The following is a 14,732-nucleotide window of genomic DNA, read 5'->3' as shown; positions in this document are numbered from 1 at the left end:
TGGTGGTAGATGAGGTGGTCACTAGGACCCTCATGGCCCTAGTATTCTGTGCCTCTGTAAATTTTCACCGTGTGCCCTCTAGCTGTCCCCAGTGACCCAACATCCAGACTACCTTTCCTTCCATCTGTTCTCCCACCTGAGACATCTCCAAATGGGAGTTCCCTCCTTCTGGTTCTTGCTGTCTGCCTCCCCATTTATCTCTGCTAGATTAATTCATACTAAGATATTAATGGCTGACCAGTTTAATAGATTTTATCCCACTGAAATTTGCATTTGTACAAATGTCACTGTCTGGGGGTTCCCTGCTTCCGGGTTTTGCTGTCTGCCCCCCAGTTTATCTCTGCTAGATTAATTCATACTGAGCTATTAATGGCTGACTCGTTTAATGGGCTTTTATTCAAGAGAAATTTGCATTAAAAAAACCAAAAAAACAAAAAAACTCTGGGAGGGAGATTAGATCTCTAATCCAAAGGAAAGCACACTCATGGTGATGGTTTCAGGCACTGTAGGGTGGGCTGGAGCAGGGACCTCTGGTGACCTCAGCCCACAGCAAGATGTGGCTGTTTCTTGTGCTGCCTTTCTACAAAGCCTTATGCCCGCAGGCAGTCAGGGGCCCTGATTTGGCCCCACGGGGGTGGCCCTCAAGGGCTTGAGTTCTGCTGTGACCTCACACCACTTGTGCTAGTGGGAGGTATAGTCACCTTCAGTGTAAAGGTGACACAGTTATCAGATGGTCCCCACCCCTTTCTAGGCACAGGGGGTTTCCTTCCTTTAAAGACCTGTCCCATACGAAGACAAAAAGCAACCATACCTGAATTGCATGTGTGCACCAATACAACAAACTAATGAAGTTGCCAAAATATAATTCAACAACTGTGTCTCAGGCAGTCATGATGCACCCTACGGCAAAATCAATGTGTTTCCTTTTACTAACACCATTTGAAATATAATCTCAGAAGGCCTGAGAATCACAGGCCTTCCTTGATACAAGCTGACTTCCATAGTTTTTTCAAGTCCAACAATGCTACGCTGATGTCTGTGCTTCCATAGATATCAAGGAATTCTTCCAAGGTTCAGAAGGGAAATGCTCTACCCTAGGTCATCCAGTTAGCTTAAAAGGAGAAATAAGCCCAGATTCTCTGCCCTTCAAATATCTGCCCCCTTCCCCAGACTCTCTTATATACAGCTCTTTAAAAATCTGATGAGTAAATCACCCATGTATTAAGCCAAGAGCTTTTAGGCTCTGCAGTCTACTCTTCTGAGCCACTCCTAAAAAGTCTACATGCAGGCAATTGTATCCCACACTCTGGCCTCACCCATGCTCTGTGGACTTCTTGGAAGATTCAAAGAATCGATGGAATCAGGGCTTGTGAAAGGTGAGCGTTTTGAAATTCCTCCTGCCTTGTCTTGTTCCTGCAGCAGGTCTTCTGCTCTCTCTACCCCCACAGGGCACCAGACACAAGGACTACATCACAATGAGCTTCCTTCAGTGTTTGGAGGCTCAATAGAGAATGAGTGAGCCCCAGTCTTATCCAAAGAAAGGATCCTCACATCTCCTCAAATGCCTGTGTGTCCCTGTGTCAACATTCCCACCCACCTCCTTGCACTGTGCAGTGGCTTGCACCTGTACTCCCAGCACTTTGAGAGGCTAAGGCAGGAGGATCGCTTGATGCCAGGAGTTCAAGACCAGCCTGAACAACATAATGAGACCTCCATCTCAATAAAAAATAAAAATTTTTAAAAATTAGTCAGGTGTGGTGGCGTGCATGTGAAGCCCTAGCTACTTGGGAGGCTGAGGTAGGAGAATCACTTGAGCCCAGGAGTTCCAGGCTACACTAAGCTATGATTGTGCCACTGCACTTTAGGCTGGGAGACAGAACGAGACCCTGTCAAAAAAAAAAAAAAAAAAAAAAAACCTACCTTCCTTGTAGCCATGTTTCTCAACCCCAGCATCTCTGCCTGGAGACCTGAAACCCCATGTGATGTAAAGAAGGCAAAATGATAAGGTTGACCTGCTCAGTAGCAATTTGAAATAACGCAGGTAGTTTGGAAAGCAATCCCCATAAGGAGAAGGGCAGCTGGGGGAGGGGACAGGAGCTCTCTCTTCCCTTTTTCAAACTGAAATGCTTGGCCTGCCAAGGTCCAAAGGATGCACCTCTACACAACACTGTTTACTGAAATAAAAAAACATCTTAAATATTTCTTTCAGCTCGGAATGAACAAGAGGAACAGGAGGAGAAGAGAGAGATCAAGAGGAGGCTAACCCGAAAGGTAGGTGGTACTCCATGCCAAGAGCTGGGACAGGCGAGAGTGGGCTGCCCGCCACACCTCTGCTGGCCTCAGTGGCCTCACCGCTGCCTGGTTCCTCTCCTCCTGTGTCAGAGAGCGCCACTCTCTTACATGACCCTCAGTCCTTTGAGCTGGTGACATTCAATGTTGTTTGATTTTGTGACACCCACCTACTCCCAAATAACTTGATGGCTATTGTGTTATATTTTTGATTACACTGAATGTTTTGTTTTTAAAAATTCACTATAATCCCATTAAGCAATGGGAAATTCATAATCAAAATCAGTAGTTCAAAGGCCAGGTTCAGTGGTTCATGCCTATAAACCCAGCACTTTGGGTGGCAAAGGTGAGTGGATAACTTGAAGCCAGGAGTTCGAGACCAGCCTGGGCAACATGGTAAAATGCTGTCTTTGCCAAAGTAAATATACAAAAACTAGTTGGCCGTGGTGATGTGCACCTGTAGTCCCAGATACATGGGAGTCTGAGATTGGATAATTGCTTGAGCCCAGGAAGGCAGAGGTTGCAGTTAGCTGAGATCACACCGCTGCACTCCAGCCTGGGCAACAAAGCAAGACTGTCTCAAAATAAAAGAAAAATTACTAGTTCAAATATTACACAATTATTTGCTATGACCCTGGGAAAATATAGACTTTTTTTTTTTTTTTTTTTTTTTTTTTTTTTTTTTTTGCTTCCCTGACACTATTCTTTCCCTAGGAATTAAGAACTATGCAACTTTATGAGGCTAAATTATGAAAGTGCTGACAAATTTAAAGCAGATGGTTGAGAAGCACATAGATAAAAGTCATAAAACTGGAATTTTAATATATTCTTAACCCCAAAAATAGATGGTTTGGCAATGCACTGTAGCCTCGCATGCATATCATTCCACACGAGTGTCCTCTTTAACAACAAACGCATTGTTAAGGCTATTCTTGGATGATGCTGAAAAGTTTAATTAATTGATGACATGCAAGATATAATACTACCTTCTGTCTGACGAAGTCAAAGTGTTTTTAATCAGCCTCCTACAGTGACCATCTTGAGAGAAAGATACTCATATCTTAGCGACAGTTAAGAGGCCCATTAACATTCATTGTAAAAAGGTTTATGACTGGATTTTTCTCTCCAGAAATATCACACAAAGGAAGAAATTCAGAGATCCTGAAATATCATACCAATTATGAAGGAGATGGTTTGTATTTCTCAACACTTTCTCTCCCTGCGAGCATCCCAGATAACCTGGTGACAAGGCAAATGCCAACGCAATTAGCAAGAGCAGGATAAACAAGTGCCTGAATGGTCAGACGACTGGCTGGCGTCACCCTGGCGGAGACTAGAGCAAGAGCTAAGTGATTTCACCAGCCAGTCGCTGTCCTACCCGTCAAGGTTGGACCCTTTACATCCTTACGCCCACCCACTCTTTGGATGCAGGGTGCACTTTTTCCTGAGCTTGAGTAGTGAGAAGAGCAGGGGAGACACATTAGCTTTTTCTCATCGTGTCCTTGAAATGACAGGGGCTTGCAAAAGACACTGTGATAAACCTTCATTTCTGATATGGAAAGGTCTAGAAACTTAGAAAAAAAAAAAACGTTTAAATCGGATTTTCATCAGATTTTTTGGAATTGGTTGCTAGATCCCCAAAATTCCCCCAATTTTAAAAGTTGCTTGCTAAAAGATGGTCATAGAGAAATACTTAGACATTTACTTAATTCCTATCTCTTAACAAAGTTGATATGATTTTATGGAGAACTTGACTAATGGCATGATTTGGCAATGAGTAAAGAGTCTTCCTTTCCACACCCATCTCCCTAGGGTGGGTAACACTAGGGATGGGGACCCCAAATAGTTCATAGTTTTTGCAAGTCTCCACAATCAAATAATTGCCTCTTAGTTCCTTCTTACCTCTCCTTTCTTCTCCCCGGGAAATGGCCTTGGAATTTTAGCATTTACCTTCCCCTGGGACTGGCTGGGGGGATTAGAAATAATGAGCTTGAGGGGGATAACTGCTTCTGAGAGAGAGAGACTAGAAGAACAGAGGGGCAACTTCCACGTCTGCTTTTGTGGGCAGAGATGTGGTGCCTTCCAGCAGGTAGGGAACCTACATCATCACTTCCTGGCCCTGTGTAGGTTCTTCTCTTGAGCATTTATCACACCAAGACCAGATACCAGTGATGGTGGCTGCTTTATAGTGACTTGCCCTCAGCCCAAGAACTTCTTCAATAAAGTTCTATTTCATTGTAATGCACTAGTAAGAAAACTAAAAAATAAAACGTAGTAACTGAGGCTGATAGCAACAGATCAGTCATTTTCTTTGACCAAATTGAGACTAATATATAAGTTACATGCTTTGCCTTTTAAAAAACATGCCTGCGGCCAGGCGCAGTGGCTCATGCCTGTAATCCCAGCACTTTGGGAGGCCGAGGCGGGCCTGACTTTGGCTGCAAAGATTATTTTTGCAGCATTCAAGGAAGCACTTCAGGTTCCAGATGCCCCAAGGGCTACAGCCAGCACCAGGCCAAAGGTGCATCTTCTGAGCCCTTCGTGCTCAGGGGCATAAGCCCATGCACACGGAGGAGTGTCCTGGTGGCTGTTTGTTAGTGCTGGGGTCCTTGCACCAACTGTGGCTCTCAGAGGCAGCAGCCAGCTGCATCCTCACTCATTCCCTCTGAGCACTTGGGCGCAGTGCCATCTTGATTTGGAAAGGCAGTGTCCAAGGCCCCACGATTTTCAGGCACAAGAAACAGCCCCTGACCTGCAGCGTTTATGCTTAGTCTTCAGTTCACTCCAGACCCTGCCATAGACAGGATATTAGTAAAATCCAGGTCATAATTTCCAGGAAGAGAAATTTGAAAGTCAGGGCTTAACCATTTTTCTCACATCATGGCACACTTAGAAAATAACACTTTGGGCCAGGCTCGGTGGCTCACACCTATAATCCCTGCACTTTGGGAGGCTGAGAACGGCAGATCATTTGAGATCAGGAGTTCGAGACCAGCTTGGGCAATATGGTGAACCCTATTTCTATTAAAAATACAAAAATTAGCTGGGCAATGTGGTGCATACCTGTAATCCCAGCTACTCGGAGGCTGAGGCAGGAGAATTACTTGAACCCAGGACGTGGAGGTTACAGTGAGCCGAGCTCATTGCACCATTGAACTCCAGCCTGGGCAACAGAGTGAGCCTCTATCTGAAAAAAGAAAAATAAAGAAAAGAAAATAACACTTTGTCCAGCCCCTTGGGGTAAACCCAGCAAGTCCTGAGGAACACAGACAGGATTCTGAGTAGGAGTCTGTTTATCTGGAGGAAATATGACAAATATTGCATGTCTTTATGTATTTTAATTATAGCACAAAATCTCCCTGCACTCACATTGTGGAGATCACGTTTTGGAGCCAAGATGATCGCTATTTTTGTTTATGGTGACCACAGCCATAATAGCCTGGGAAGCCTGTGGGTTCTCGCGACAGGCCCACACTGGTGCCAGAATGTTGTCCTGCCCAAGAAAGCCAAGGGAGGGCTATGTGCAGTCTAGGCAGGGGGGACGGCACCAGAGGCGGCTGAGCCCCTGATCCCCAGAGATTCCTGCCTTTGGCTGAGAGGGAGCTGCAGGCCTGCCTTGGCCCTGGCTGGGATGTGTCACCATTCTATTTGATACCTGCCAGCCATCCTCTAATTGTGCTCTGCCAGCATGGGAGCAAGTTGGAACATTCTCGCACCAGCCAAGGGTGTCTGCAAGCTGCCTGTTGCAGAGTTGAAACTGCCAGGGTGGTTTGGACTCCATTGTGTTTGTTTTATGGGCCTGAGTTGCAAGATTCTATGAGTCAGTGTCTTCTAGTAATAGAATTACACAGAGTTTAGGGCTCGGAAGGAAAATTGCTTTTAAGTAGCATTGGTTGAACATCAATTGACAGCATCTTAAAGACAGCAATTGTGTTGCTCCGGGAGAAATAAACCTGGTGACAGGAAGAGATAATAGAAATGTCAGCCTTATGTTGCTAAAGTAGAGGAAGGGGTCCTCATGGCTAATATCGGGAGATGGCAAAATACATGTGAATCTTCCTTTTACTTGCCTCATCTCTCATTCCTGCAGTCCTTCATCAGGGACCATCCAAAGGGCTGGTCCTGAGTCGCCCCTGGCATAAATGTGGCCTTTTTCTGTACTTACTCAGCTCCGCATTTGTTGACTGACCTTCCCCTTGACCTTCTTGCAGAGGGCTGTCACCAGCGTTTGGACTGACCTCTTCAGCCAGCAGATTCCCATCCCCGCATACCCCAAGTTTGCATACCATTTTCACATACGCTTTTTTGCATCTAAAACACACACAAAATGTATTGCAAACCCATCTTGGAGAAGGCATTCAATGTGACACACAGATGTGGACTCGCAAATCCAAAATAAGACAGAATCATTGTAGAATATCCCTGTCACCTGGCGGGAGTAGGACAGATAAGAAGAAATCCACTACAGAAGCCCACAGCCAAACAGAAAGACAAGCTTCTAGTAGCGACTGGAACTCAGCAATGTCATGAAGATAGAGACCGTTTACTATCGATTTGTATAGGTGTAAACACAGTATTGTAAATGTACTTTAGTCCTGATCTTTTTCTATTCTATACTGAAATATACACAGGTAAAATGGTATGATGCCTGCAATTTGGTTCAAAGAAATCCACATGTGAATGTAGTCAAGAGTTGATCATTGTTGAAGTTGGTGATAATACACCAAATTCATGATATTAGTCTCCTTCCTTCTTTTGAAAATTAATATAATAAAAGATTTTTTTAAGTTAAAAAAAAAAAAAAAAGATAGAGCTTGGCCTAGAGGGTATGTAAGGGATAACAAAGCTCTCTCTTAGGACTGAGAAAGGGTCCAGTCCCAAGAGTCAGGAGACTTGGGTCCCCCTACCCCGGCCCTCCCCCTCCCCCTGCCCCTCACTCACTATGCAACGCATCCATTGCCTCACTGAACCTTATTTTCCACACCTGCAAGTTCACAGACAGGACCGAGTGCCGTGGTCAACCCTTTCTGGCTGACTGGGTCTGTCTCTCTCCCTCCCTGCAGCTCAGTCAAAGGCCCACCGTGGAAGAGCTTCGGGAAAGGAAGATCCTCATCCGCTTCAGTGATTACGTGGAGGTGGCTGACGCTCAGGACTATGACCGCAGGGCAGATAAGCCGTGGACCCGCCTCACCGCTGCAGACAAAGTAAGCAGAGGGGAGTGCTGGAGAGTGGGAGGCAGGATCATCTGCTGGGTGTCTTGCTGGGCTCACCGCTGGGGAGCGTGTAGGGAGACCCGCAGCCAGGCCTCAGCTGCAGTCCCTGTCATGGAGTGTTGGGACCCCAACACCTTTCACCAGGGGCCAGAGATAATCTGCAGAAAGGCTGCTGAATCGAATAAAACACAAGGCACATAATACTGTGCCCGTTTTACAGGAGGAGGAGCAGCAGCCTAGGAGGCTGTGCCCAGAGAAAGAGAATAGCACTGGATAGGCGTAGACAGGTGAAGGCACGAGGCTCTGGGTTCATCACAGTCCTTCCGTGTAGGGGACACTGCTGCCGGCATCCAACAGGGGATTCACCAAACCAAAAGAAAAGACAAAGTGGACACGTAACCTCAGGAGAGAAATAGGCACAAATCAAAGAGACGTCGCAAAACATATCTCGCCGCACTAGACCCTCGCCGATTCAGAAAACAAAAAGAATAATCTGAAGTTCAGTTTGTTTTTTAGGAAAAGCAGTGATGCCAATGAGAAATCATTTTCTCTGTCCACCAGACGAGGCATCAGAATGAACGTCTGTTTGGTAATCCTCTCTGATTCTAGTCTGGTCACCATGAGGAGCTGGAGGGTTAAGGGCCTTTTCTAAAATGTAGTCTGTGCGCTGGGTGCGGTGGCTCACGTCTGTAATCCCAGCACTTTGGGAGGCCGAGGCGGGTAAATCACTTGAGGTCAGAAGTTCAAGACCAGCCTGACCAACATGATGAAACCCCATCTCTGTTAAAAATACAAAATTAGCCGGGCGTGATGGCACGCACCTGTAATCCCAGCTGCTTGGGAGGCTAAGGCAGGAGAATTGCTTGAACCCAGGAGGCGGAGGTTGCAGTGAGCCAAGATTGCACCACTGCACTCCAGCCTGGATGACAAGAGTGAAACTCCATCTCAAAAACAAACATACAAATATATATATATTTATTATATATATATTTATTTTATATATATATAGTCTGGAATAATGATCTGCCCAATGTGTAGGTGACAATAGAAACTATGGAGTGTGTCAGGGGCCTTCTGCTCAACAGTCCTGCCTTCACTCTGTCCGTTTCAGGGACCCGGGGTTTTCTTATATGATTCAGCAGGAAGTCATCTACGGCCCAGGCTGGCTACATTATCACCAACCCTGGATCCAGGAGTTGCAGGAAACATGGATGCAGGCACATTGCCACACTCGGGTGGGAATGAAGCAGCCAGAGGCAGATAGACTTCCAGAGACGACCTCGCCTGTGGCAGGTCAACCCACAGACACAATGCGTGGAAGACTATGCCCTCCTCTGTAAACACAGCATTCACATCTTCCCTGCAAGGGAATTTGTGAGAGCAACCCAGGAACTGGCACTGCCGTGCCCCAGACAGACAAACCCAGCTCCCCAGGAGTGTGTCATCTAAATACGAAGAGGAAGGGGCTTTCGCTCTTGTCCTCTCCTGTCCACACTCTCACTGTGGTATGCTTGCAAGGATAAGGATATTCGCAAGTGTGCAAGGAAACCACAGACATCTCTACTTGCACCCTCATAGAGTTCTGAGTAGCTCTTAGGCCGAAAACATATCCAGTTTCTCAGTGGCTGTTGGGGAAAAAAAACAGGAAGCACAGGGTGACCCCTGCCCCCGCCCCAAAGCTGCTACCCAGGCACTTAAACCTAAGCCAGCCTTCTTTTCCTGGGGAGGGCCATTCTGATCCTACATGAAGACTTTTCTATTCTCAAACTCCTGGGGCCTTGATATTCCCATCAAAGCAGGTATCGGCCATAGACAGAACTGTGCAAGAAGGCAGGCATTTGCGATTTCCACTCTTGACGAAGGAGTGAGGTTGTCTCCGGCCCCAGCTGCCTTCTCTACCAGCCCCTCCTCCTCCCCTGCTCTCTCATGGCTTCTCTTTGCTGTCTGATTCCAGGCCCTGCCTCCTCGGTGGCAGTATTGTAAAGATGGGGTGATTTGGGATCATCTCAGAACATGTGAGGTTATTCAAAATATATCTTACATGGTGAAATACATCACTGAAGAGTCAGGCAAGCTGTAAAAGAGCAAAAGCAAAGGGTTGGTAGGGAGCTAGCCATCACCTTTCCCCCTAATTTGGTTGGAGAATTTGATCCATGCCTTCTGGAAGTCTCCACCTCGAGGCAAAAGTGTGCCTGTGCTGAGCTCTGTTTATTTACGGAAGATGAGAGGTTGACATTGAATGTGTTCTTGGGCCCCCAGAAGTGTGGGGTAGGCATACACCACCATTGATGCCCCAATGCCACAGCTCTGTGAAAAGAAGAAGAAAAACACACTTCGGCCAATAGCCTGTCATCATTTGCAACTTAGGTTTAGGGAAGGAGGGGAATCTTTGTTTTAAATGACATCTCAGGTGATTTTTCTTCCTCCCAATGAAAGAATTCATCTTAAACTTGTTGGTCTTTGTTGAAGAAGAAAAATATGTTGTTAGGAATGAACTGAAAGGGGAGTTTTTTTCTGACTCTCTCCCATTGCACATTGATGGGCTTCTGTTGATTCCAGGCTGCCATCCGAAAGGAGCTCAATGAATTCAAAAGCACTGAGATGGAAGTTCATGAATTGAGTAGACACTTAACAAGGTTAGTATCGAGGGGTTTTTTTTCCTTCAAGTTGCAATATTTATCTCCAAATGAAGCTCTCCCCCTTGTGGGTTACGAGTGGGTTGGTGGGTGCCGTGGGAGGGAAGATAATAGGAAGGTAGGCATGCAGTTCCACTTTAGGTTACTGAAATGAGGAAGCAGAACATAGATGGCCCGGGCTAAAAGCAACTTTCTGCAAAGTCTGAGGTCCACTCATTTAAACTAAAGGTCTGATAAGCACCAGACTACCAACAACCCCAAGGTGAGTTTTCGTGAAAACTCAAGTCAAGGAGAAAAGATTGTTGCCAATTTGCAACCAGTCAGCAGAGGCCAAACCTGAACAAAATACCAAGTCCACGTGGGACTTCCAAAGTGGACCACTTCTATTATTCCCTGACATTCTCCCTGACAGTCCAGCATGATGATGATATTTGGGGAAAGTGAGGCACGGAGTGATTAAGAGACTTATATAAGGTTGCATTGCTAGTTAGCAACAGTGCTACTGATTTAATTCTGACTTTCTTTTGGGGGAAACATTTAGAGAAATAGGACATAGCAAGTATTTAGTCTAGAGACTCAGAGACACAGATTGGGTTCTGCACCTTGCTGCTGGATCCAGGCTGATGGCAGGAGGTGGAGGCCACCAGGGCTGCCCCTGATGAAACTATTTCAAAACCAGGTGTGTGTTCAGTGGCGCTCCTGTGGGGATGATGGTGGGAAGCTCACCCCTCCCTCTCACGGTCAAGAAACTCCCTGAGGATGGGAGATTGGACTGTTGAATCCTGCACTTTTGGCAGCCCCTTGGTCTTGATGTAATTATTTGTTTCCTCAGGTTTCACCGACCTTAACAGTCGAATTCCTCTTGAGTGCTATGCTGTCTTCAAAACATAAATTTATAAGAACCATAAGTGCTGGTATTTATTCACTTCCCCTTTATGATGTAAATCTTCTGAACTGCCTTTTTTTTTTAAAGAAGAAAAATCAAGGAAACACAATCAGGATTTTATGTGTGAAAACGCAAAAGTGATGGCTCGGTGGTCCGAGCTGCTGGTCCCACTTCTGACACCAAAATGCATCCCAAACCCCAGCAGTGCCAAGGGCACCGGCAGGGCCCTGACTGAAGACTTTCCAGCAGGTGGAATGGTCCTTGTCCTCTCCAGCCAGGCCCAGCAGGCACTGCCTTCATGAAGTCTCCAGCAAACCTCTTCCTCACAAGTGTCTGTCACCTGAGTCCAAAGAAACCTGAAGGGGTGGGTTTGTTTTGGGGGGTACTGTGCAAAGCTAATGATCTGGTTGGACTCCTACACTTGGCCAAATGTGCTGGCTCCAGACATGACATCTGGTTTGGGGGCCCTTTGAAGTTGATGCCAAGAAGGAGGGAGCACTTCTCAGTTGTCCCTGGCTTTTCCCTCCCTTCAGCCACCACCCACACAGTGGACAAAAGGGAAGGGCCCATTTCTGGGGGAGTCTGGCTGCCTCTTGGCTATGAAGGCTGGCACTGAGCACCCATCCTGCCCCCTCTGCCTGAGCTGAGCTGCCTTTCGGGAAGCTCTGGTTTAGAAGGGGAAAGTTGTCATCTGCTCAGTTCAAATAATCAACCCATCTGTGTTCAGAGAGTCCAGTGTCATGAGTGACCCACGCGCACACACACAGCCATTGCTAAGGTACTCCTGTGCTGTTTATAAGTCTGAGTGGGAGGACCCTATTGAACCCTGTGGGGTCAGAAATTGCTTGGCTGACATTTATTTTCTCTGTGTGTCTTGGAGCCGGTGATTATATGGCTTGGGAGTTCCTAGCTTCTGTGTATAGGACCAGTGCATACAGGCCAGAAACTTTTCCTATAGGACTGGCTTTCCAGCCACTGAGGGACTGGTACTCCAGAACCACTCCATGGCCTTCTCTTTTTTGTTTTTGCACTGAAGAGTTTCTGTGAAGGAGCCCCGGAGTTGGGCATGTGCCAGAATCAGGCCAACACCAGCCGCACCTGCCCACAGTGCCCCTTCCTGCTCCAGTTGATCCAGAGAGCTCTTCCCTCTCCCTCATGATGCCGGGAAGCGTGATTGTGGGTATGTCTCTGACTGGGATACCCAGGGTAGGGTGTGCAATGAGGCCAAGACCCTCCTAAACCCTAACAAGCATCCTAATGAGGCCCATTGCAGCTTTCGTTTTCCTTCCTAACAGAGCTCGCAGGCCCTCAGTCACAGAGCTCTCTCACTTTCTGGAGTGACTCCATTGTTACCCCAGTCTTTCTAGGTGGTGGCACACTCTCCACCACACATGCCATTTAGAAAGATGCCAGCTTGGCCTTTCCAAAAAGTTAACCAGTCTCCCACCACGAACCCTGTGGGAGCAGGTTACTCTTAGGATGCACACCTGTCAATGAGGCCATTGCATTTTTTTGCAGGCATGAACCGCTCTCATGTAGGCACTAACCCAGGAGCCGGACAACTGCTGGGGAGAGTTCAGGGCAGCTCTTTGGGCGGTGCCTCCAGCTGCAGCTTTGCCTTGCCACCTGGAGCCAGCACGCCTCTGCCCAACCCAAGGAGGATGCCATCACTAGATCCTTTTTTTTTTTTTTTTTTTAACTCTTGAATCTGAATAGTTCCTGCCGTGGGGAGAGGTATTGTTCAGGGAAAATGTGATCAGGATTTTAGTGTGGCTGTAAACACAGTCTTCCCGAAAGGCTTACTGACGTTTGAATGTGCAAATGGTATGACGAAAGATGTAGGGCTCTTTCGTTGAACTTCTCTACGGCGGGTGGGCGGGCATGTGTTCCAGGTGGAGGTGCCTGCCGGCCAGGCTTTGAGTCTGAACTTCTTCTAACTGCAGCTGGGCTCCTGGCACACGTGGTGCCCTGGCATGATGGTCCTCCCTGACCAGGAGCGAGTCCTAAGGAAATTCATTCCATTGACTGGACTTCCTCCCATGATAGGCCCATGGCTTCTCTGCTGGCCTTGGTTCTTGGCCCTTCAGATTCCCTGGGGATATAAGGCCCAAGTGGATCTCCCTGCAGCCAGCCAGCAAACAGCCCAGGGTTTCCGCCCAAAGTGCCCTCGTGCTGCAGTCCACTTTGTGCATGGAAGATATTGAACACAATTTCCACTGCTCTTCCTGCAGGACCTCTTTTCCAGAAGTCACTTGCTCAGACTGAGGGGTGCACCTCCCCTGCCATTGACAGGTCCTGCGCCTTCAGGATGGGCTATTTCAAGCCTGTTTTAAGTGGCTCTTACACAGGCTCAGCAACCTCTGTGGCCTGCAGGATGGGCCTTCTGCTGTCTCTTTCCTTTCTTAAAACCTTAAGGTCTTTCTAGAGACCTATTCAATTTTCTTTCTTTTTTTCTCGGCTACAACATCATGACAACTGTAGCAATTTGTGTTACTTTCCAAGATGACAATTTGACATTAATTAAGGGAAAAAATAAAAGGGTGAGCTAGATGACTTAAAATGCATCTCTTTTTTGAAAAAGCTGCAGCTGGCAAGTCAAAGTTTATTTTATGTGTATAAATTCCCAGTTGAGCATTTTTTCATTTGGATTAGTGTGAGAGGAAAAATGTGAAATGTCTCACATCAAATGCTTCCTTCTAAAGATTAGACATTGCCCGATCCTGCCCCCTGCCCCCAATCAATGACAGAAGAGATCGCCATCAGCCTACTAGCTTTTTAAAAATGGTTGATATATTCATCTCCAAAGGCCCTCAAAGCCCTGTAAAACTTTTAAAACTTTAGCCTTTATGTCAGATTAGAGAAACCAAACAACGTGACGGTAAATGTGATGAAAAGCTCTGATTTTATTTTTCTCCCGCTTATGAACATGTATTTTTATTTGCCGAATGAAAATCGTGTTGTGTTGCTTCGATGAATGGAATTTCAGGTTCTCCCTGTGCACAGCCGGTGGGCAAAGGTCACCTTCAATGACTTTTTCTCCCTATCTGTCTGTTAATCCCCAGACCGGTTGCATTTTCCAGTTGCTTCCTGGGTGTCTGTACATAGTTTGTCTTTGTATAGGAGTGAGTGTGGTGACCGTCAATCCCCTGATCTCCCGGGTTCTAATTTAACAGATGATGGCTGTATGAGGAAAACGATGTAAATAGAGAATACGAATTAAACTGGATCTCTGTGGCCTAGGTTTTGTACATACAGAAACTGCATGGCATTTAAATTATTGTTTGTCTCTGATGATGTATGCAGTTTCTTTAAAAACAAACCAAAAAAAAAGTCAAAAAAAAAACCTCTTGACTCTTGTGTGTTTTATCAACCAGCAGCAGAAACCACCCAAAATGCTTTGACTGGGAAACGGAGGTTTCAGGAATGGGAGAGGTCGGTCAGCTCACCTGCAACATACATAGTGAGACTGAGTGGACATACGGGACAACCGCATGTCTCTGGTATTACTGGGGGAAGGAAGTATTGTAGCACATACATTAACTTTCTAGAAGACTTTTGTGTACTGGGAGTTTTTTCCTCAACTGTTGTCTTTTTTGTTGTGTTTTTGTTTTTGTTTTTTTTGAGACAGAGTCTTGCTCCGTCACCAGGCTAGAGTGCAATAGCATGATCTCAGCTCACTGCAACCTCTGCCTCCCGGGTTCAAGACAT

The 14,732-nt window shown here is 46.4% G+C and overlaps 1 protein-coding gene across 6 annotated transcripts in view; it reads left to right on the top strand.

Annotated features, from left to right (window-relative positions):
• PHACTR1 (phosphatase and actin regulator 1) overlaps positions 1 to 14,353 on the top strand; it is a 336,171-nt gene extending 321,818 nt beyond the window's left edge. For 5 of the 6 annotated variants that reach the window (XM_030928570.1, XM_010357141.2, XM_010357139.2 and 2 more), the window contains 4 exons: positions 2,210 to 2,271; positions 7,353 to 7,493; positions 10,062 to 10,138; positions 10,971 to 11,754. In XM_030928570.1, coding sequence (XP_030784430.1) covers positions 2,210 to 2,271; positions 7,353 to 7,493; positions 10,062 to 10,138; positions 10,971 to 10,986 — 296 coding nt within the window. In that variant the 3' untranslated portion in view covers positions 10,987 to 11,754. Of the gene's footprint in view, positions 1 to 2,209; positions 2,272 to 7,352; positions 7,494 to 10,061; positions 10,139 to 10,970 lie in introns of all 6 variants that reach the window. The other variant, XM_010357137.2, reaches the window with a different exon arrangement.
• Positions 14,354 to 14,732: the final 379 nt, after the last annotated feature.

This window comes from Rhinopithecus roxellana, chromosome 4, assembly GCF_007565055.1.
Source record: "Rhinopithecus roxellana isolate Shanxi Qingling chromosome 4, ASM756505v1, whole genome shotgun sequence".
Taxonomy (NCBI): domain Eukaryota; kingdom Metazoa; phylum Chordata; class Mammalia; order Primates; family Cercopithecidae; genus Rhinopithecus; species Rhinopithecus roxellana.
The sequence above is the reverse complement of the archived record's forward strand: the minus strand, read 5'-3'. Positions and strand labels throughout refer to the sequence as shown.